The sequence below is a fragment of the Drosophila guanche genome, unplaced genomic scaffold, assembly GCF_900245975.1.
Source record: "Drosophila guanche unplaced genomic scaffold, DGUA_6, whole genome shotgun sequence".
Lineage (NCBI taxonomy): Eukaryota > Metazoa > Arthropoda > Insecta > Diptera > Drosophilidae > Drosophila > Drosophila guanche.
This window is the reverse complement of record NW_022995743.1, coordinates 11,378,148-11,398,247: the sequence shown is the minus strand read 5'-3', so window position 1 is coordinate 11,398,247 and position 20,100 is coordinate 11,378,148. Positions and strand designations below refer to the sequence as shown.

The following is a 20,100-nucleotide window of genomic DNA, read 5'->3' as shown; positions in this document are numbered from 1 at the left end:
TATAACACAAAGACAGAGAGAGAGAGAGAGAGAGAGAGAGAGGAAGCGGTACAGAGGTAGAGAGTAATTGGAAAAGATAGAGTTTGTAAAGTCAAAGTGAATGTTTTGCTTACATGGAAACGTTGAGGAAGCAGGTGAGCAGGAACTCATTGTAGATGGCCATCGATATGAAGCGGCTTTCGTTGAACTCGGATGGTGCCTTGCGCACCATGATGCACAGTCGAACGCCCCAGGCCAGGAACAGCACCTCCACTACAGAGAGAGGGAAAGAGCAAAGCCAGGGATTAGTTCCTTTGTGCGCTTCAATAGCATCGCAACTCACTTTTTGTACATTAATTAGCAAAGAGAAATGTAATTACGTTATCATTTTTATTTTTTGCACCACTCCCCCGTCCCCCGCTCGAGCAACAGAGCTAAAAGCTTCAGCGAGCCAATGGCACGGAATGGCAAGAGAAATCTACGATCTCTGCGGGTGAAATGCAACGCGAACGAGACCCCCGAGAGCAAGGGAAAGTCATAAAAAAATGAGCATGCACTTTTTAAGCAATAAACTCGTTCAGCAAGGGTATGCAGCAGCGTGCTGCATGCAATTAAAAAATTGTAATACGCGCTACGTGCCCCCTCGTTCTGTGCAGCATGCAGCATGCAGCAACAGCAAATCAAGTTATTTAGCATCTGTGTGCCATCAAAGTGCGTGACTGACGCAGCAACGCGAGACTCAACGATAATTGTTGTCTGTATACGAGAGAGTCTCGGTCCATGCCCGAGGCTGCAAAGATGGAAAGTGCTTCAAGTTGGCCCCCTAAACTTTTGTAATTAAGCGCAACGAAACGAAACGAAACGAAACGAACACACAGTCAGGCCATTGCTGCGCTGCAAGCTATACAGGAGGTACATTTAATCCCATTCTTATCCATCTTCGGTGCTGCATATGTGGGGTGGGGACACATGCCGGCCACAAGGCAACGCAACAAAAAAAGATGCCTGCATATTCATATCTCGTATATGCCTTTGGCCGGAACACACACAACACACAACACACAACAGTGTGTGTGGATGAATGCAAATGGAATGCCTTTTAAGCCTCCCCAGGGAGTGGCGTACAGTGAATTTGAAGAGAGTGGAGTGGCCATAAGCTGTCGCCCGTTGGCAGTGGTGCGCTTTTTGCTTTGCTTTTCCATTTCCCTTGTCCTTTTTTGCACAATTCATATGTTGCCGCACACACACACACACACACACTGCGTATGAGCAACGCGCGCATTGTAAGCTTTTTCTGTGAAACGGGTTGGAGTTGCTCCTAAGTGGCTATTGGCCAATCAGCAGTGGCTCTTGTCCGGACATATTAAATTGCTCCCCCATGATGGACAATAGATGGGAGCCGGGAGCGGCACTTACTCGATGTGAATGTGTAGTCCCACCAGTCGGTCTTGCATAGGAACGCCTTCAAGTCATCGGCGGTGCGTCCCACAACAACATCTGGCGGCGATACGAGTGTCCTCACCAGCAGGCAGGTGCCAATGGCGCCGCAAATGATGCCCAAACGCTTCAGCAGGGCAGCGTCGGTGATTTTGACAGCCTTGGCGGAGCGTACACGAAAAATCACCGATATTCTGTGTGACAAAATGGCAAACATGGCCAGAGAGTTCTCACATATCATCAGTCACAATCACATCGTTTACTCACCTCCAGGTCTTAAGCATCAGAGCGCCGTAGGTGAGGGAGAAGCCAATCTCTCGCAGCCAGATGCGAGCGGTGCAGGTGTAGAGATTCGGATTCGGATACATCACAATGTTCTGCAATTGACACAAAAAGATACTCAATGGTTGAGTGGATAAATCCGCATTCATGCTTTAAAAATATGATTTAAAATGCTGCTTAAAAGTTGTCAAGTTGCCAAGGGCGATGATTATGATTCAATAACGCCTTGCACCTTTTGCTTATCCATAAAGAATAACAAAGAAAAATCATAAGCACACACACAGAGACACAAAAAGTGTCGAAAAATAGATATCCTCGTCTCTAGGACACAGCTTTTGTATGTGTGTGTGTGTGGCGGCTGCATAAATCAGCAATAGATAAATAAATCCTCAGCTTCCACCATGTCGCCCCCTTGTCGACGTTCGATGAACTCTCGTTGAAAGTTGTTTATTTTGGCCAGTAGTAGTATTCCATTAGCATTCGACACTTGCCATAAATCAATCAAATTAAATTGTTCAGAAATTGATGGGAATTGGGTTCAAGCGGCGGACGGGCTCTCTCTCCCTCACTGCCTGCCTCCCTGCCCCCCTGCCTGTCTGTCTGCCAATCGTTTGCTCATTCTCATTTGTCTTTTTACGGAATGAATAACTGCCATTTTATTTTTGTTGGTGCCGATTTATGGGTTTCTCTTTGTGAATAATTCGCGTCGAAAAGTCCCGTGGACCCACGCTGGTGCCCCCATAATGTGCAACAGATATTTCCGCCTTGTTGGCGAATGTTTCCAGCGATAATTAAACTATCAAGTTATGCCTGAATTTCCACTTTGGTGGTGCTTACCGTGCAATAAATGCAGAAGGCGCCCAATGCAATGACCCGCAACAGAGCGGGACTGGCGGCACGTACAACCTGCAAGCAAAAATATTTTCAATTAGTCCTGCAAGCGAATAACTTATGTGTAGTAGTGTGTGCAGCTGTGTATGTGTGTGTGTGTGAACTTAGCCGCACAATTTCACAAGAGAAGGAGCCAAGCCGTAGCAGAACCGACAAGAACAATGGACAACAAAGTAGTGCCGAGAGCCGAGTGCCGAGTGCCGAGACGGAGTCGAGTTGTCCTCACACTTGGCAAACTGTCGAGCGGCATTTTTAGCGCCATTTAATTAGTTTGGACACACACACACACACACACTCGAGCACACTCAGACTCACACAGAGAGAAGCAGCCAAAGAGAGAGAACAAGCGACAAATGCGACTGAATCGCATTAGGAATGAAAACAGTTTAGTTGGCTAGTTGCCTTGGGACGCTAGCAAGTGGCACGAGAGTTGGCCTGGAGTGCACTGGGAGCTGTGGGCTTCGGGCTGGAGTGTGTAGGTGTAAGACCCACTGGCCGTGGGCACACAAATGTCTGACAGCAACTTGGGGGTGTGTGTGGACGCTGAATAACTCACTTTGCCCAGGCCGAACATTATTACTCCCAGTGTCGTTCTGTAGAATGACAAGAGAAAGCTGCAAATGGTTCAAAGCCAAACCAAGTCAGCAGACAATTGGACGAACTTCTGATGCCTGAGCTTGTTCACGGGCTTAATGAGCGTCCGAGTGACACTCGAGTGAACTGTACATGGCGAGGCTTTCGGCTTTCGGCTTTAGTCTCTGTCTGTCTCGCGACGGAAGTCGGTCGACAGTTGTGTGGATGTTTGCACTTCCGCTTATGAGCGACAATTTCCGTTGTCCGTTACAGGACGAGTCATCCCTGGCCGCACGTACAAAATTAGCTGAAATCTAACAATGCTAAGCCGCTTAGTGGGGTGGCCACAACGCTGACAGCAGCGCTGAAGGAATTTGACGGAGAATAATGCTATTATAATGATTTCCCATTACTGATTATCGTGAAAAGTTTGCTGTTATTTCAGATTCAGATTCTGTGTGTTTGGAGACTGATTACTCACCTTAACTTGCTGATAGCGAAAGGTAAACCAGGCTGCAGGCGGCAGCAGGCCAATGACAATGCATGCCAGTGCCAGGATGCTGGTGCGCATCGGCCAGTTGAGGGCAGCAATGCAGGGCGACGAGTCCTCGCAGGAGTCACAGCCCTCGGCACAGGGCAGACACTCGTACTCGCTGTTGCTGTTGTACGTTGAATTCTTGCCCTAAACACACATTTAATGAGTGCGAATTTCGCTCAGCATCAGCACTTGAGTGTTGAGTGTTCAGTCTTGCGTCAGCAGCACACTTACCAGCATCAGCTTTTCGTATTCCTCCTCCAGCAGGCTGCCATTGAAGAACTTGTGGAGCGAGACCACATCGGGGAAGTAGAATCCCTTGCGGCAGAGGCATTTGTAGGAGCCGCGACGAAAGCCCAGACCCATGATGGCCTCGCACTGCACACCGAGACAGAAGGAAGAAATGAATTACAATTTTGTGCTGACTCCGGGAGTTTCTTTCTCACCATTGTGGTGCGCTGCTTGCACTTGTCGGTGCCGGCAAAGATATTTAGGGGCCGCTTGGTGCCGGGCGTGTGGCGCTGCGGGCACTGGTCGATGTCCACGCGCCGCAAGTCAATATCAATGCCAGATGTTCCCCTACGAAATGGAGCGCAACGAGCAGTAAAGAGAGTGTGCCAAAAAGGAAGAGAGAGAGTTAGCAAAAGGCGTTAAAAATGTATGTTATTAATTTGTCAGTTTAACAATCAACTGGGCGGCGGCACTTAAACCAAATGGCGCCATTTATAAAACTCAATTCAATCAAAATGTGTGTGTGTGTGTGTATAGCATCTAGACCTGGCAAGTCCCCTGAGAGTTCTATTCATATTACTAGCATTGCTATATCAAGCAGCTGCCTGTGGGTGGGGTTTTTTGTTCTGCCCAACTCGATAACAAACAATAAATTCTTGCTTTGATTGCGCATATGTCTGTGGAGACTAGGCCCCAGGAACCCCCCCACACATTAGCCGTGCCCAGGGGATAAACCAGCAGAGGAAGCATGTTTTGGTTACGGTTTCCTTTGTATTGAAAACGAGCTCAGGCCAAAAATAGCAGAAAATTATTTTCCTGCTTGTCGTTGAATGGTCAATGGCAATGGCAATGGGGGGCCTGCCTGCTCGTCGTTTTACTAAGACATAAAGCCATGAAAAGGGTGCACTAAGCTGTCGTCGCTGCCTGAAATCCTATATGCCTGCCTCAAAGGTTGCCCCCTGCGAAAGGACAGCCACCCAATTACACGCATACCTAAGCAGAATTGTAAAGGGAGTAGGCTGGCAGCCAGGCTGCCAGGCAGCCGGAACACATGTACAACTTTACGCATAATCTCAGCATTGTGCGCCATTTTCACGCCGGAGACGGTGCTGTGCCTGGTGTCCCTCTGTTGCGCTGAACTGACGTCAAAGGAAACTTTTGGTGGCATGCAAAGGATTGGGCATGATCAGTTTGTGTTTTATTTGGTAAATTCTCTGCAGGAACCTTACAAAGGATCTTCCACAAACGCTTTCTACGGTATTGCCCGCGCGTAACACCCAAAGGCACGGCTAAGGCCAAACATTTTGGTTTCCTCTGCAAATTCCCCATTTGTGCTTGTGTGTCCCTGGCAGTTGGCTGGGGTCTAAGGGTTCCCGGCATATTGTGCACGGTCTGGGTTCGGTCTAGGTTTTCATCTCCTTTTTGGGTGCGTGTCCGGGAGGGTTCATGTGACTGTCAGTTAATATTGACATATCAGTTTGTATTTATTTGATTGTTTCTGACAACTTATTGATTGCAAAGAAAAGGGGAAAGAAAACGCCACACAGCGAAAAGGGAATACTGCTGCCGACTGCCTTCGACTGGAGCCTGTAGAATGGCCCATCATTACATTATAGTAATGATTATGTTAATTCCCCAGCAGTTGATCCCAGCGCCTTTATCTGCTGCACCCAGATCCGGCTTGGCCTTTTTCTTTCTTCTTTTGACTTGCTGTCCCTCTGTGTGTCTCTCTTATTTCCTTTATGGATAAAGTTTCGTATTCGAATGCCATTTCCCATTTTCTGTGGTCGTATTTTCCTGGCATTTTCCCTCACTCACGCTGTCCTTGTTGTTGCTGACAGTTTTTGAAGATAATTTGTAAACGGATATTAGAAAATAAGCTGATTGAGCTTGCCTTGCTTGGTCTGTGCGACAATATCTGTGCGTGTCGCATATTGATTTATTAGTTTTTGCGCCTTAAGCTGCCAGACGGCAGGATGTTTGCCCATCCGCTGTATATCCATGATTTACACACACACACACACAGGGAGAACCCAACACAATGCCTAATGCCTGCAAATGAGCCGTAAACGCAGTTGTTTGCATATTTTTTGGCTCACTCTCACTGCAAATAGTCGCTGGGGCTTAGGTTTTGGGCTGCTGCCTGTTGATTTTTCTAGAGGATGGCAAAAATGTTGGCATAACTTAATAGATTTGAAACAAATGCTCGAATCTTTAGTTAAAGTCTAAAAGACAAATATTGGGGAGTGGGGAGAACATCCATATGCTGGATGGTGGGACTACGCATTAGGTGTAAAATCAGTGGATTGCACATGCAGAGCACGTAGCACACGCACGAACAGACACAAACACAAACACAAACACAAAACGCATTACGTGTATAAGTGGAAGTGCATCTGAGAAGAGCTTTGGAGCTGTCTCCGATACGGGGAGCACCACTCCACACATGCACGTGCCAGCTATTTAAAAGTGGCAGCGATGTCAGCTAATACAGATGGCATGCAGATCCCCGCTCCCCCTGGAGTTGTGCTGCTCCATTTTCGAGCTATAACTGGTAAAAGCATATCGAGTATGGGCGTGTATTCCGTCACGCACTCAGTTTAGTAACCAGTTTGTAAACAACTCATTTGTGTGGCATTACGTATACGCACACGCACACGCCATACGCCATACGCCATACGGCAATTTTTGGTACACGTTTGTCGCCTGCTGCTAATGCACATAATCAGTTTTGTAGTTTGCAGAGTATGTGGCGGCGGCTCATAAAAGCGTAGGCCTGCGCAGCCGAAAATGCCACCGAAATGGGCCCCGAAATTATGTCAAAAATATTTGCAACTATAGTTGGTGGGGGGGGGGGCAAAGGGTTTAAGCCACAATTTGTGACTTCAATTTAAGCTCAAACTTTGTTGACTTTAATGTGGTGGTCACAAATATTTCAGCTCAAAGCGGAACCCTGATTCATCAAAAGGATTCCATTCATTTTAGCCGCAGCATAGCAATTTTTGTAAACAAACTTTGAGCAGCAGCTATTGGAAGGGGCGATATGGTAACTATGTGATTTCGTGTCTCCGTCGACTGTTTCATAAGAAATACACAGCAGTGGGGGCAGGACAGATGCACACATGCTGCAGAAGCATTCCTAATCAAGTCCACATTCAGCAGCTGAAGTTGCAACAAGATAACAAGCAGCAGCAGCAGCAGCAGCAGCAGCAGCCACTGCCACACAAGTCATGCTTATTGCCTGATATTTGATATTTCCGTTTCCGTTTGCCTCATTATGCTTTGCCCAAGAGCCGGGCATGCCACATGCCCGTATGTACACACACACACAGTAGACCTATCTGGATGGATGGGGCAGGCACTGGCAATGGCAGGCGATATTGCAGCATAAGTCAAATAAATACAATGCCAGGATTACGGCTTACACATTCTACAGCTTTGTCATTCCCCTCTAAGTCTCCGTTTTAATATTGAAACTTTACTGTGTGCTGTGCTCTGCTGTGCTGTGCTCTGCTGTGCTGTGCTGTAAGCGAAACTTAAATGAAATCAAATAAAATTATTGCCCCAGCGGGGAGGCCTGTCCTGTCCTGTCCTTGGCGTTTGCTCACAGCGGGCGCCTAATGTGATTTGTGGGCCATTTCGTTTGGCCAAATAATTTATTATAAAATTAACTTTAACTATGCTTAACGTTCTGCACCTCAAATGTGAGTTTGTTCTGCATGGAGAGGCAGAAATTAAATCAATTAGCAAAAGTTTTCACGCTCCTCTCGCTTTATTTATTTTTTCGCATCCTTTCTTTCCTTTTTTGCGCTTCCGCTGGCACGTAAACAAATTAATTTCCCAGCAACTAATGGGAAACTGATAGCAGAACATTATTAACATGAGCCGGACACGGACATGGATACACACGACTTGGGGAGTCGGCAAAAGGATGCCGCTACCCGGTCCGGTCCAGCCATAAAACTTTTACCCTGCGCTGGAGCAAATTTTTATGCCGCCCACTTTGCGCCCAGTCCTTCCTTCCCGTCTAAGCTGTTGAAACAAAAGGGGCTTTGTTTGACGAGGAGCCCAGAGACTGCATCTAACAGCTGCACACACAAATGAACTCAACTAACGAACTTTTAACATTTGCACATTAATTTTCCTCCCCAGCACACACAGTGGACGCGCGTGGGTCAAACCTAATGGAACGTATTTAAATTGATAGCTGATGATTATACACTGGCAGTTTCAACTAAAGAATACTTTAAACGAGTATCTTTCAGCCCAATTTCTTCACTGTTGGTGTGGCACATTGAAGTGACTTGAATATTTGTGCCGAATTGTTTGCCGCATCCCCACTGTGCGCATCCGTCCATTAGGGCCAGGCCGGCAGACCAAATTTATGTTGCACTAATTGCAGGCAGTTGCCGAGCTTCCGACATCGACAGTGGCGCCGCCAGATAGTGGGCGTGCTCAAAGAGCCATGCCCCTTTACTCGCCCTGCTGCATGTGAAATTTATTGAGCGTAGAGAGTCATTGAGCGTTAAATAGGCGTACTATGTGTGAGCGGATGTGTGAGAGGAAAACTTTTATAATTGATTGCTCTAATTCAATTTGGAGCACTGCTCTCTGCTGTCTGCCCACCCACCTGAGAGCCCAACGGGAGGGCCGTGTAATTACATTTTTAACGCTCGCTAAGTACGTATATTTCGGCATCATATCCAATCGAATGCATTGGACAGGCCACTGTCAGGCAGCGTGACAGCCAGCTGCGTGATCGAAAGTGTTCAGTGGGGATATGCTATTCATCGAGCTAATTCTTGTCTGCTCGCTGGCAGCAGCTGCACTGCTCGACGCCGATAAAAGGTTGAAGCGCCGCAAGTCCTTGTCCTGGTGGCAGGAGCAATACTACCATTCGAAATGTGAGTAGTTGTGGTCTGTTGGAGATTTTAATTCGCTGCTGGAGGGCAGCCACTTGCAGGGCGCCAGAGATTCCGCTTCACCACAACTGCCGTGCCGGGGGCCACGCCCGAATGGAGGGAGGTGCGAATGGTGTATCCCTGCTACTGCTACAAGCCGCCGCAGAAGGGCGAGGCCACAACCGAAGCCTACGAGCGTTATATGGTGGAGCGTGAAGATTTGTTTATATTGAATAAATAGCTACACCCAAGTTCTACTCCATCAAAGTGCAGCAAGACTTTAAGCCAACAAATACCCAACCCAAGGCAGCAGCAGCCGCAAAAGTACTTGGCCACTAAGTGAAAATAGTTGGCTGGCCAAAATGTTTTGTTGCCTTCTCTTTTGCTGTTGCCAGACGCACACTGCTGTCCGTTGTCAGTCTTCTGGGTTCTGGCTGCTCTCAAGCCAAGCGATAATTGAAATTATGGATGTAGTAGAGTGGAAGTGGCAGTGGAATCAGCGCTGACAACAATGCTGAGTGACGACTAATCGTTGGGAGAACGAGCCTGAGTGGCAGCCACAAGTAGAAGCTGTTGTCATTATGCTGATGGAACGAGCCTCACTCCCGGCCTGTCGGTAATTTGTCAAAGCCAAAAAAGTGGCGAACCCATAAGCCGCTTTGGCTGTACATTTGAAGCATTTTCTAATAAAGAGATTTAACAAATTGAATGAAAGAAAATAAAAATACAGACAGAGATCCCTTGCCAAGCGGGAAGTTAATTAAATATTCTCAAAACACAGAGACGCAGAGGAGCAGGAGCAGGAGCAGGAGCAGGAGCACGGCCATGCGCCGGGAAGCATTCATCGCGAATGAATTTCCCATCAAACTACCATAACTTGCTCAACGATTTCTTCACTTGTGCTTTCTTTTGGCAGAGAGTTCCGCCAGCCAACTTTGGAACCATTTCCACATTCAATTGAAAAAGTTGGCCCCAAACATAAAAAGTCAGCAAGGGAGCGCAGGCAGGAAACTATGTTAAAAGTGAGAAAAAAAAAAATGGAAAATTACTTCAAATAAAGTAGATGATGAAAAGAATCAAAGGAGGAGAGAGAGAGAGAGAGAGAGTGGGAAAAAAAACGCACGCGATTAAGTTTCATAAGAATGTGGTGCACTCTTTGAACGTATTCCATTTGGAGCGGTGCGTGAGTGAAATTTGCTATCAGTCCCTGAAGTCCTTCGATGGTTCGATGAAGGAAACAAAAAAAATACCAAAACTTAAAGCAGATTGCACGTGCGACGGGCAGACGGGAGCAAAACCGAACAGCCAAGCTGAGTAAAAACAGTCATTCAGCTATTGAATTACTTTTGCTATTTACAGTGTCAGTGCCCGCCTCATACTCCTCACACTGCTCCTCTTACAACAGACAAAAGCCAGAAAGCTGACGCTGTCGCTTCATCATAGTTTCTACGGCATTGTCTCGTCCTGGGGAAGCACTCGCTCGGGTGGCACTTTTCGGGCCAATGCAGTTTCCTTTTCAAATTCCACTTGGCTGTGAATTGTTTATAGCCATGTGCAGCCATTTGGCAGTCACTGTCCATTGTTTTGGGGGGTGGCTTACTTACTTGAAGTGATAGCTGCCATTCTCATAGCCAAAGAATGGCACCGTGTAGGTTAGCATCCAAATGTTGCCACCACCGCAATCGTAATACGGCTTCGACCATCTTCCATCCTCATATTTAACCGCCAAAGTATCATCCTCGATGCGCTCCTCGGTGCGATTCGAGTACAGATGGAAGGCTGCAACAAAGGAAAGAGCAAAGGAATACTTAGTAAGCGTTATCCCTTATGCAAGCTGTAATTAGAGCTACTCCCCACTCCGCCCTGTGGGCTGCCTTGCTTAATGACTTTATAAACGCAAACAGTGCACCCCGATTGAGACATCGAGCCGTGTGTCCAATAAATAAACCAAAAATTGCCATTCATTAAAAAGCCATCAGGAATGTGCGTTCTCCTACACGTATATAAGACCCTTGGCGGTTGTAACTTGAACTTCAAAACATGCAGAAACCGCTCTTTGAGCGCCTGCGAGCGGCACCACTCACCGCGAGAGTTGCCTCTGTGGACGCCTGCGTTTACTTTTATCGGGCGGCAACCTTTTTGGGCTGGGTGCAGCCTGAGGGACTGGGCCAAGTGCAACGTTGGGCTTACTCTCTATGGACCTGCACCACCATGCTGCTCGGGCTGTTGTATCTGCCACTGGGACTCACACTCACCTTTGCGGTGCACTTCGACATGTTCGGGCCCAGCGAGTTCCTCTCCTCGGTGCAGGTGGACATCAATTGTATTGGGAATGTGATCAAGGCGTGCGTCACCTACTCGCAGATGTGGCGCATGCGGCGGATCAATGAAATGATTGCCCCACTGGATGAGCGTTGTGTGACGCTGAATCAGCGCCAGATACTCCACACGATGGTGGCCCGTGCGAATCTCATTATTATGTTCTTTCTCAGCGTGTACGTTGGGTTCACCACCACGACGCTGTTCGCCTCGCTGTACGCTGGACAGGCCCCATGGCAGCTGTACAATCCGCTGGTGGACTGGCGTCAGGGCACGCGCCAGTTGTGGCTGGCCTCGCTCTTTGAGTATTTTGTGATTGGCATTGCCATCACGCAGGAGCTGCTGTCGGACACCTATCCGATTGTTTTTCTCTCCATGTTCCGTGCACATTTGGCCATACTCAAAGATCGCATGGCGCATCTGCGCTGCAACCCCGAGCTCTCGGAGCGGCAGAACTATCAGCAGCTGGTGGACTGCATCAAGGATTATCGCACAATACTGCAGTAAGCGCACAGAGAGAGAGAGAGAGAGAGAACTTCCCGGGAGAGTTTATCCTTTATTGGTGCTCTTTCCTTGCAGCTGCTGTGAACTTATTAGACCCACGCTGTCGGCCACCATCTTTGCGCAGTTTATGCTGATTGGCATCCTCGTGGGTCTGGCAGCCGTCAACATTCTCTTCTTCACCACCAGCTTGGGCATGGCCATGTCGAATGTCATCTTCATCGCTGCCATTTGCACCGAGTCCTTTCCGCTCTGCATGACCTGCGAACTGTTGATCGCGGACTGCGAATCGCTCGCCTTTGCCATCTTTCACTCCCACTGGGTGGACGCGGAGGGGCGCTACAAGTCGGCAATTATTTACTTTCTGCACAGGGTGCAGCAGCCCATCCAATTCTGGGCCGGGGCCATCTTTCCCATATCCGTGCAGAGCAACATAACGGTGGCCAAGTTTGCGTTCAGCATCATTACGATTGTCAATCAAATGAATCTGGCGGAGAGGTTTCGAAAGGAATCCATTTAAAGGTTGCAGAACAATATTTTCCACTAGCTTTCAACGGGTTTTCATTACCCATTTTGTAGTCATCAAAGATTTACGCTGCAAACGGATTCATTTATTAACCAATTCCAGCTAATTGGCTGTTGCCTGTTTGCTGTTGGCAGGTTTAGTTGCACTTTAATAATAAATCATTGTTGGCACTTTACCTGGCCGATTGTTTGGTCTAATTACAGGCCCCGCCGACCAACCAGGTGCTGGCTGGGTGCCGGGGCGTGTCTGTCAGAGTGAACCGCGAGCACCTGTCCAATGGTTGTGGGGCTATAAAACAGACAAGCAGACAACAGAACAGAACAGAACACCGACTGACTGGAAATGGTGTTGTTTGAGCTGATAAATCCGGCACCGCTGACGCAGAATGTCAAGTCCCGCGAGGCGAACATTTATTTGTACCGCGCCATGTGGCTCATCGGTTGGATACCGCCCAAGGCGGGGCTGCTCCGATATGTCTACCTCTTCTGGACCTGCGTGCCCTTTGCCTTTGGTGTGTTTTACTTGCCGGTGGGATTTATCATTAGCTACGTGAAGGAGTTCCGCAACTTTACGCCCGGCGAGTTTCTCACATCGCTGCAGGTGTGCATCAATGTGTATGGGGCATCGGTGAAGTCAACCATCACGTATGCGTTCCTCTGGCGGCTGCGCAAGACGGAGCAGCTGCTGGACACGCTGGACAGGCGCCTGCAGACCGATAGCGATCGCCAGAAGATCCACGACATGGTGGCACGCAGCAACTACGCTTTCCTCATCTACAGCTTCATCTACTGCGGCTATGCGGGCTCCACGTTCCTCTCGTACACGCTGGGCGGCCATCCGCCTTGGTCCGTGTACAATCCGTTTGTCGATTGGCGCGACGGGCTGGGCAGTCTGTGGATACAGGCCATCTTCGAGTACATCACCATGTCCTTTGCCGTGCTGCAGGACCAGCTGTCCGACACGTATCCCCTGATGTTCATCACCATCTTTCGGGCGCACATGGACGTGCTGAAGGAACATGTGAGGAGTCTGCGCATGGATCCCGACAAAAGTGAACAGCAAAACTATGAGGATCTGGTCAATTGTGTGATTGATCACAAGATAATACTGAGGTAAGAGCCACAGTATGGGCCCTAGAGGGAGATCGTTTGCAGATCGATTGCATTGCAGATGCTGCGACATGGTCCGCCCAATGATATCCCGCACAATCTTTGTGCAATTTGCGCTGATTGGATCCGTGCTGGGACTCACGCTCATCAATGTGTTCTTCTTTTCGAACTTTTGGAAGGGCGTGGCCTCCTTTCTGTTTGTCATTACTATCCTTTTGCAGACATTTCCCTTCTGCTACACATGCAACTTGCTCATCGATGACGGCGATGATCTGGCCAACACAATTTTCCAATCCAATTGGGTGGACGCCGAGCCGCGCTACAAGGCCACCCTGATCCACTTCCTGCACAATGTCCAGCAGCCGATTATCTTCATAGCCGGTGGCATCGTTCCCATTTCCATGAGCAGCAACATAAGCGTAAGTTTGAACAGAGAGCGCTTCGAGCGCTCGATACTCAAAGTGACTCCTCTTGGCCCTCGTTTGTAGGTGGCTAAATTTGCTTTCAGCATTATCACGATAGTGCGGCAAATGAATCTGGCGGAGAAGTTTCAGTAGGAGCAAAGTTTCACGTTATTATCCTGAATTATTCCGCACTTGTAACGGAAAAAAAAAGGAGATTCTGCGATTTGCATAAAATTGGTATATGTTGGGGCTTATCCGCCACAAGATTTTGCCTGATTTAGTTGGTAAATGGTAATGGCAATGTGGAGTTTGGAGTTTGGGAAATTACAAACAGCCAGACGCCGCCAGAGGACAGTAGACACACACAGGAAGTACATATAAATGTTTACATATTGCATGAGGTTTTTATTTAAATTTTATGTTAAACACGTGACTTGTAAACAGCAAAAAGAGAAAGGCACCCAGCACCCAACCCACACAGACACTCGTCGCAGCGTCGTGTAATAATATAAATCGCTTCGCTCAGCCATAACAACTACGGAAAGGGAATGAAATCTATTCGACGAGTAAAAAGCAAATATTATGACATATTTCTGCGGTTATGCTGCTCCGTATTGTACGTGCCACACACACGCGTCATCACAGATACAAAACATATACACACTCGGAGAGTGCTCTTGGGGGCATGTAGAGTTCAACAAAACAAAACTGTGTCCTTACAGCTTCAAGCTTCCTAGTTGCTTGTGCTTTTTATGTAGTTTAAAAATATGAATTCAGCTTAAATCATACTCCAGAGTATGAGTATCATTATTTCTTATATAATATATTTAAACACAATAATGAAATTGAAAAGGCTACTTAATGCACTCGTTACGGCATTGGTTGTGCGGCCATTTGGTGTGTTCAAGTGGCATAAATATTATTAATTATGCAATGAGTAGGTAATCAGTCAAATTTGCACTCAGGCAGCGTGAGCACACCTATGTGTACATATGTCTGGGTATGTGTATGTACAATTTAATCAAATTAATAGCACTTGAATTGGCGGCAAATCGGTTGCGGTGTGCGGCCCCTGCCGTGGCCTTGTCCTTGCCACCACGGAGAACAAAAAAATGTTGCAAATTTAATCAGCGTTCCGGGTAACGGGTAACGGGTAACGGGTATCGCATTGGCTCAAGCTTGCAACAGCTCAAGGAGCGACAGTGGCAGTGGCAGTGGCAGTGGCAGTTGCAAGTCGCAAGTTCTGCAGCGAGGGTAAAGTTTTTGCGGACAAACTATAAAGCCAAAGGCGAATACGCAAATATGCAAATGCACACATAAATTGAAAGGCAGCGAACGGCGTGTGCGGCCTTGCAGCGCGAGCTCGAGAGTGTATTTCAGCAGGCCATAAATCATAGTTCACGGCACACACACACATAGACACACACACGCGCACACACATTACGGCGCATTTCACACTCTGAGAAAGTTTTGGCCGTGTGTGCATGGCGACCAATAGATAAATGCTGCTGACCGAAATTGCCACTGCCTTTAGTGCATTGTTTGAGCCACAAATATTGTTTGCCCAGTTCTGAATTGGTTTTTTTTCTCTCTTGCCTTTCACTTTTCCACTTTTGTCTCTTCAATTTTGGGCCAGACAAACAAATGGGCTGTGCCGGGGGGGCAAACCGACGACGATCTTTGATGTTTGTACGAGTGGTATGGCAAATAGTTGGCTGCCAGCCTGCAATCAGCTCTGGGTACCCTAAAACTATACCAGCTATTAGTATGCAGGGGCCACTGGTCTAAAGGCAAACCCAGGCCTCTCTCTCTGTTCGAGCTGTTTGTTTGCTTTCGATTCCATTTTTCTGCACTGCCATTACCACAGCGTGTCCCCTCTTTGCTGTGCCAATCTGTTCTTCTGTCAGTCTGTCCCTCTGTCCAGTTGTTCGACTGTGTGGACGCTCGACATACATATGTGGGTGGATTTTCGCAGCTAAATTCCTGCATAGCCTTCCGCCATGCAATTGTTTCTCTGTGGCTTTGCCCGTGGCCCGTGGCCCGTGTCGTTTGCCGCATTCCAATACCAAAATACGAAATACTCATGCGGCATTTAGTGTGTATTAGCGGCGGGCAGGCAAACAAACAAATAATTTGCATGCCCGCATAACAAACACAAACAGGACACGATGAGGGGCAATCGATGCAGCCGTTGCCTTTCATTTTGCAAATGAAATATTGTTAAAGTGCATTTAACTCTTTACGCTCCCCCCTTTGCTTGATCAACACACTTTGGTGTCGGAGTGTGAAATTATGCAATCAAACAGGGGAAAGTTGAGCGGCACAGAAGGTGGGTGTGAGGATAAGTTGACATCATTAAAACTAATTCAACGACATTAAATTGTTTGTGTGTTGTTTGTAATCACTTTTCGCTGCACAGCAAAAACTTTGCTTGTTAAACTTTGAATACTGGAGGATAATCCAGGGAAACTTCAGTCACCAGACAAGACAAATTTCAAGACGCACAACAGCAGACGGGCTGACAAACTCGATCCCACGCTGCAGGGCTATGGCTATGGCTATGGCTATGGCTATGGCTACAGCTATGATGAGGATGAAGCTGAGGCTTCTGGGTTGAGGTTGAGTTGATGTCAGTGAAGGTGGAGCGACAACTCTTGCATAAAATTAGCTTACACGCATCACTGTCCCTGTCAGTGTAACAGCTTTGCCGGGGTCAAGTCGAATGGACCAACCGTGTGATGGGATTAGATGTAATCGGTGAGGCGAACGTAGGTCCTGGCCCTGCTCCTGGCCATCGCAGCTAATTAACAGCGGAATGTGAGATTCGGTGGCAGGGCAATTTCCATTTCTACATTGCAAATGGAACTTTTGAATTCGCGTGGGGCAGACACACTTTCGTTTTATTTATACGCTTAATTGTTGGGAGGACTCTTGCTGATGATAAAACATGGTGAAATATGCCTCTCCCAACTGGCAACGCAATTAGGCAGCAGCCCCTTAGGGCTAGAGTTTTGGGGGCCAGTGACTAATGAAGTTGGAGATTAAAGCTACCCGAAAATGTATAAATATTCAATGCCATATATACATATAAATTGTGTACATGTCGCACAAAAGGCATAAGGCAGTGGGCGTTGTCTCCGCGCTATCTGCGTGGCACCCATAAATAAGACAGAAGACTGTCCGTGGCATAAATCAGTGGAGGGGCACAGTCGTAGGACATTTTTATATGGCTTTCTGGTACTTACATTTTAGATACTGCTCATTGCGTGCTATCACCTTTTCGGCATTCTTGCGGGCCAGAAAGAACCACTCGGAGGTATTGCCCAGATAGTGATATTCCATGGCCAGATCCTTGGCAAAGATGGCGCCCAGATTCGGCGGTGGCAGGCGGTAGGCAAACGGACAGAAGAGGCCCGGCTGTGCGGGATGTTCGTTCCAATCGAAGCAATTTCCGGCCGCGAATATATCATCGTCAAACTCCACCATCGATAGCACAGAGGCATGCAGCAGGTTGACATCCTCCTGCACCCGCTGCCCCGTTGTCTTAAATATTCTGCAAGAGACACAAGAGAGACGCATCGGATAATAGTTTGGACACTACAAAAAAAAAATGCAATTTATGCGGCAAGGCCGACAGGAAATTGCATTTAAAATGGATGAAAAAAGTTCTTTAATGTAGGATAAAGTCGTTGAGCAAAACCCCATTTACGGCATCAATTATGTACACCATGTACATACATATGTATGCTGAAATATAATATAATCATCCTGGCTGGTGCAGGATTTCAAGCAGTGCACCGGAAAGCGAAAACGAAAGTGGCTCAGTGGAGCGAACACCCCGGATTGCCTTTCTCTCATTTTTAATACGTTGGCGGCGACGGCGGCGACGGCGGCGGCGGCCTGTCATTCCTATTTTTATAGCCACCTCGAGAGTTGTGGGGTAGGGCTCGGCTCACTTTCACGTAGGAGGCTGTGCCAGGCGGGCGGACTGACTCGTTACAAGTGCATACTTATAGGCGCAGCCGCCTTCAAGCTGCGCTCAAGTGCGCTGCGCGGCTGCCCGGCTATTGTCTGTGCCCACGTACCCACATTGCCTGCCCCCTTCTGCCACACCTCCGCTTCTGCCAGCCGTGGAGAGCAATGTGGGTGCGGAAAATGAGTAAACGAGAAAATTACATTCAAGATTTCTGCCAAGAGTACACGCGGAGGTGACCTTCCGCCCCCTCTTTCTCTCTCTCTCTCTCTCTGTCTCTCTGAGAAATATTAATTAAAATGTGCCTTTAAGAGCAGAAATGTTACAACGCTGCCTTCAATTGGATTTACCAATACATTAGCCGGCGAGCAGCAGCAGCAGCAGTATTCAGAGCAGATACTTAGCCCCCGGGACCCAGATCTACTTATGGGATATACTTTCTGCAAGCGACAAGCCACAGTCATGGCTCCCTTATGTGACTCGCTCGCTAATTGGTCGTGGCTCATTAATTCGCTTGTGGGCCTCATTTGTAAATGTCAACAGCATTTGTCAGCGCCCATCGCTTCCCTCCAGCCAGACAATGTCCAAGGTCATGTCACGGCTCAAAAGTCGCCTAATGACGACGAGGCGAGGAGGATGTTGTCTGGTGATAATGCTGACTTAGCAGAGCTCAACATGGAGTTGACAGCTTCGCTTCGCTTTCTCTTTTTTCTGGCTCTCGTTATTTATGGCTCTTGAGCCAGCCCCTGGCCCTCGGTTGAGCGCTCACTCAGCTCATGCTGCAATTATCAATGCATCTAACTGCATTCCCATTTGTGGCAGCTCCAGTACACATTTGGCTATGATACTCTCTGTCTCTCTCTCTCTGGTATAATCCCAATTGGCTGTTGCTATGATTACTGTAGCAGTCTGCTACCTTTTTGGGGGTGTGGAAGTGTGTTTAAGACACTTTTCAACACTCCAGTGCTGTGCTGTGTTCTGGGGCAAGGGCTGAAATAAACAAGCAGCAAACAAGCTTCAGGTACGTGTGGGTGTTGGTGTGGGCTCCAGGAGTAAGTAACTTACTAAGTACTTGAAAGTGTTTCCCCCTTTACGTTTTAGCTTTTGTCTATGGTTGTCTGCAGGTAGAGCCAGCGCTAAAGCCAGACTCCGAGAAGTAGAACGTAGCCCCAGTGGCTGTGCGGTTGTGTTTGGAAATTCTATAAAGCTCCCCGCCCCACCTTGGCTGCAGGTGGGGGAGTGCTTTGTGTCTGCAGCCGAATGCCAAGAGTTGTGTCGAGTTAAAGCCCCTGAATGAAACTGAATGATGGTCAATGCTATACCCACGCTCTCAGCCTCTTCGCATTGCATTAAGTAGCTCAAAGGTTGTTTTATTTTTAGCACAAGATCCCCGTCCAGCCAGCGAGCCGTTCGCCCAATAAAATACGTATTATAAACTTGGAACAAATTGGAAGCGGAATGCCATGAGGGGCCTGCCTGGCACTTAAGCCGCTTTTTCTTTTTTTTTTGTTATTTGACTTTTGAGAAGGTTGCATGTCGAGGGTGAAGCGCTTTCGCCCAGAACCTCCCCATACTCGTACTCATTCTTAACTGGTATTTGCATTCAAGTCGATGCCAAGGTCTTGCGCGCTGACTGACTGATGTGAAAATGATGAACGGGTATTGATTTTGCCATAGAAAATGCAAACAGAAAACAGCCAAGAGTAGCAGCAGCAGCAGCCAAAGCAACAGCAAAAAGTGAGAACAAAATATGCAAAACAAAACAAATATTTGGAATGGCGAACTTGCATTAGCGAGCAAATTAAATTCTATTATCGTTATGCGTGAAAAGCAATTAATTATGCATGACCCGGAGGAGGGTGGGAAATTTGCAAACGAAATCCGAAATTTCGGCACCTGGAAATGGCATCCAAGGGCGAAAATTGGGTAATGAAACTGTTTTTGCAAACAGCCTGCAGTCTGACGAATCTTCAGCTGGACTTGGCTCTAAAGATACACAGAAGCACAGGGCATGGCTGGGCCGGACAGGACAAGAGCACTTTTGGGTTGTCCTTTGGGCACAAGGCCCACAAGCATCTGATTCGGACTGCTGTCGACATCTTAATTGAAAGCGAAATGCTCCGGTTTAATTATTCAAAGCACACGCAGTGCTCCTGCGAGCACCTACCTGAGGAGCAGTCTGCCCGGGATACTTGGGGCCCGGTAAGGATGCTTCAATGAATGAAATGCTTTGGCCATGAAGCTGATGAATCGGCGGTGGCGATGGAGATGGAGATGCCGATGCCACAGACGCTGCCTGTCGACAACCTTTACTTTTTTTTTTTTTTTGACCAAGCAGTCAGCGACCCTTTTATTCAAAGTTCTTAGCCCTTTTATTTGTTTGACGGGTGTGCTTTTTAATAGCCCATAATGGTCAACGCTTTTTGACCAATTTTAATT

At 47.7% G+C, this 20,100-nt stretch overlaps 4 protein-coding genes across 4 annotated transcripts in view; 3 read left to right on the top strand and 1 right to left on the bottom strand.

Annotated features, from left to right (window-relative positions):
* Nucleotides 1–20,100, bottom strand: part of LOC117580399 — a 43,550-nt gene that overhangs the window by 4,678 nt on the left and 18,772 nt on the right. The window contains exons 3-11 of the mRNA XM_034266948.1: nucleotides 16,934–17,241; nucleotides 10,434–10,608; nucleotides 4,144–4,276; nucleotides 3,932–4,075; nucleotides 3,644–3,844; nucleotides 2,536–2,604; nucleotides 1,684–1,793; nucleotides 1,396–1,610; nucleotides 114–252 (exon numbers count right to left, since the gene is read on the bottom strand). Coding sequence (XP_034122839.1) covers nucleotides 114–252; nucleotides 1,396–1,610; nucleotides 1,684–1,793; nucleotides 2,536–2,604; nucleotides 3,644–3,844; nucleotides 3,932–4,075; nucleotides 4,144–4,276; nucleotides 10,434–10,608; nucleotides 16,934–17,241 — 1,494 coding nt within the window. The remainder of the gene's footprint in view (nucleotides 1–113; nucleotides 253–1,395; nucleotides 1,611–1,683; nucleotides 1,794–2,535; nucleotides 2,605–3,643; nucleotides 3,845–3,931; nucleotides 4,076–4,143; nucleotides 4,277–10,433; nucleotides 10,609–16,933; nucleotides 17,242–20,100) is intronic.
* On the top strand, nucleotides 8,688–9,091 carry LOC117580460. Its single transcript, XM_034267037.1, has 2 exons — nucleotides 8,688–8,832; nucleotides 8,892–9,091. The coding sequence occupies exons 1-2, from the start codon at nucleotides 8,709–8,711 to the stop codon at nucleotides 9,068–9,070; spliced, it is 303 nt and encodes a 100-aa protein (XP_034122928.1). The 5' UTR covers nucleotides 8,688–8,708; the 3' UTR covers nucleotides 9,071–9,091.
* Nucleotides 10,870–12,169, top strand: LOC117592152 (putative odorant receptor 59c). Its single transcript, XM_034285718.1, has 2 exons — nucleotides 10,870–11,651; nucleotides 11,728–12,169. Exons 1-2 carry the CDS (start codon nucleotides 10,870–10,872, stop codon nucleotides 12,167–12,169), a joined length of 1,224 nt encoding a protein of 407 aa, XP_034141609.1.
* LOC117580469 (odorant receptor 59b) lies at nucleotides 12,518–13,989 on the top strand. Its single transcript, XM_034267051.1, has 3 exons — nucleotides 12,518–13,287; nucleotides 13,346–13,703; nucleotides 13,773–13,989. Exons 1-3 carry the CDS (start codon nucleotides 12,518–12,520, stop codon nucleotides 13,839–13,841), a joined length of 1,197 nt encoding a protein of 398 aa, XP_034122942.1. The 3' UTR covers nucleotides 13,842–13,989.

Coding starts and splice junctions, on each gene's coding strand:
- LOC117580460 (XM_034267037.1), top strand. CDS start 8,709: ATGCTATTCATCGAGCTAATTCTTGTCTGCTCGCTGGCAGCAGCTGCA. Junction 8,833..8,891: donor GCAATACTACCATTCGAAAT/GTGAGTAGTTGT, acceptor AGCCACTTGCAG/GGCGCCAGAGATTCCGCTTC.
- LOC117592152 (XM_034285718.1), top strand. CDS start 10,870: ATGCAGAAACCGCTCTTTGAGCGCCTGCGAGCGGCACCACTCACCGCG. Junction 11,652..11,727: donor GATTATCGCACAATACTGCA/GTAAGCGCACAG, acceptor CTTTCCTTGCAG/CTGCTGTGAACTTATTAGAC.
- LOC117580469 (XM_034267051.1), top strand. CDS start 12,518: ATGGTGTTGTTTGAGCTGATAAATCCGGCACCGCTGACGCAGAATGTC. Junction 13,288..13,345: donor GATCACAAGATAATACTGAG/GTAAGAGCCACA, acceptor ATTGCATTGCAG/ATGCTGCGACATGGTCCGCC. Junction 13,704..13,772: donor CCATGAGCAGCAACATAAGC/GTAAGTTTGAAC, acceptor CCTCGTTTGTAG/GTGGCTAAATTTGCTTTCAG.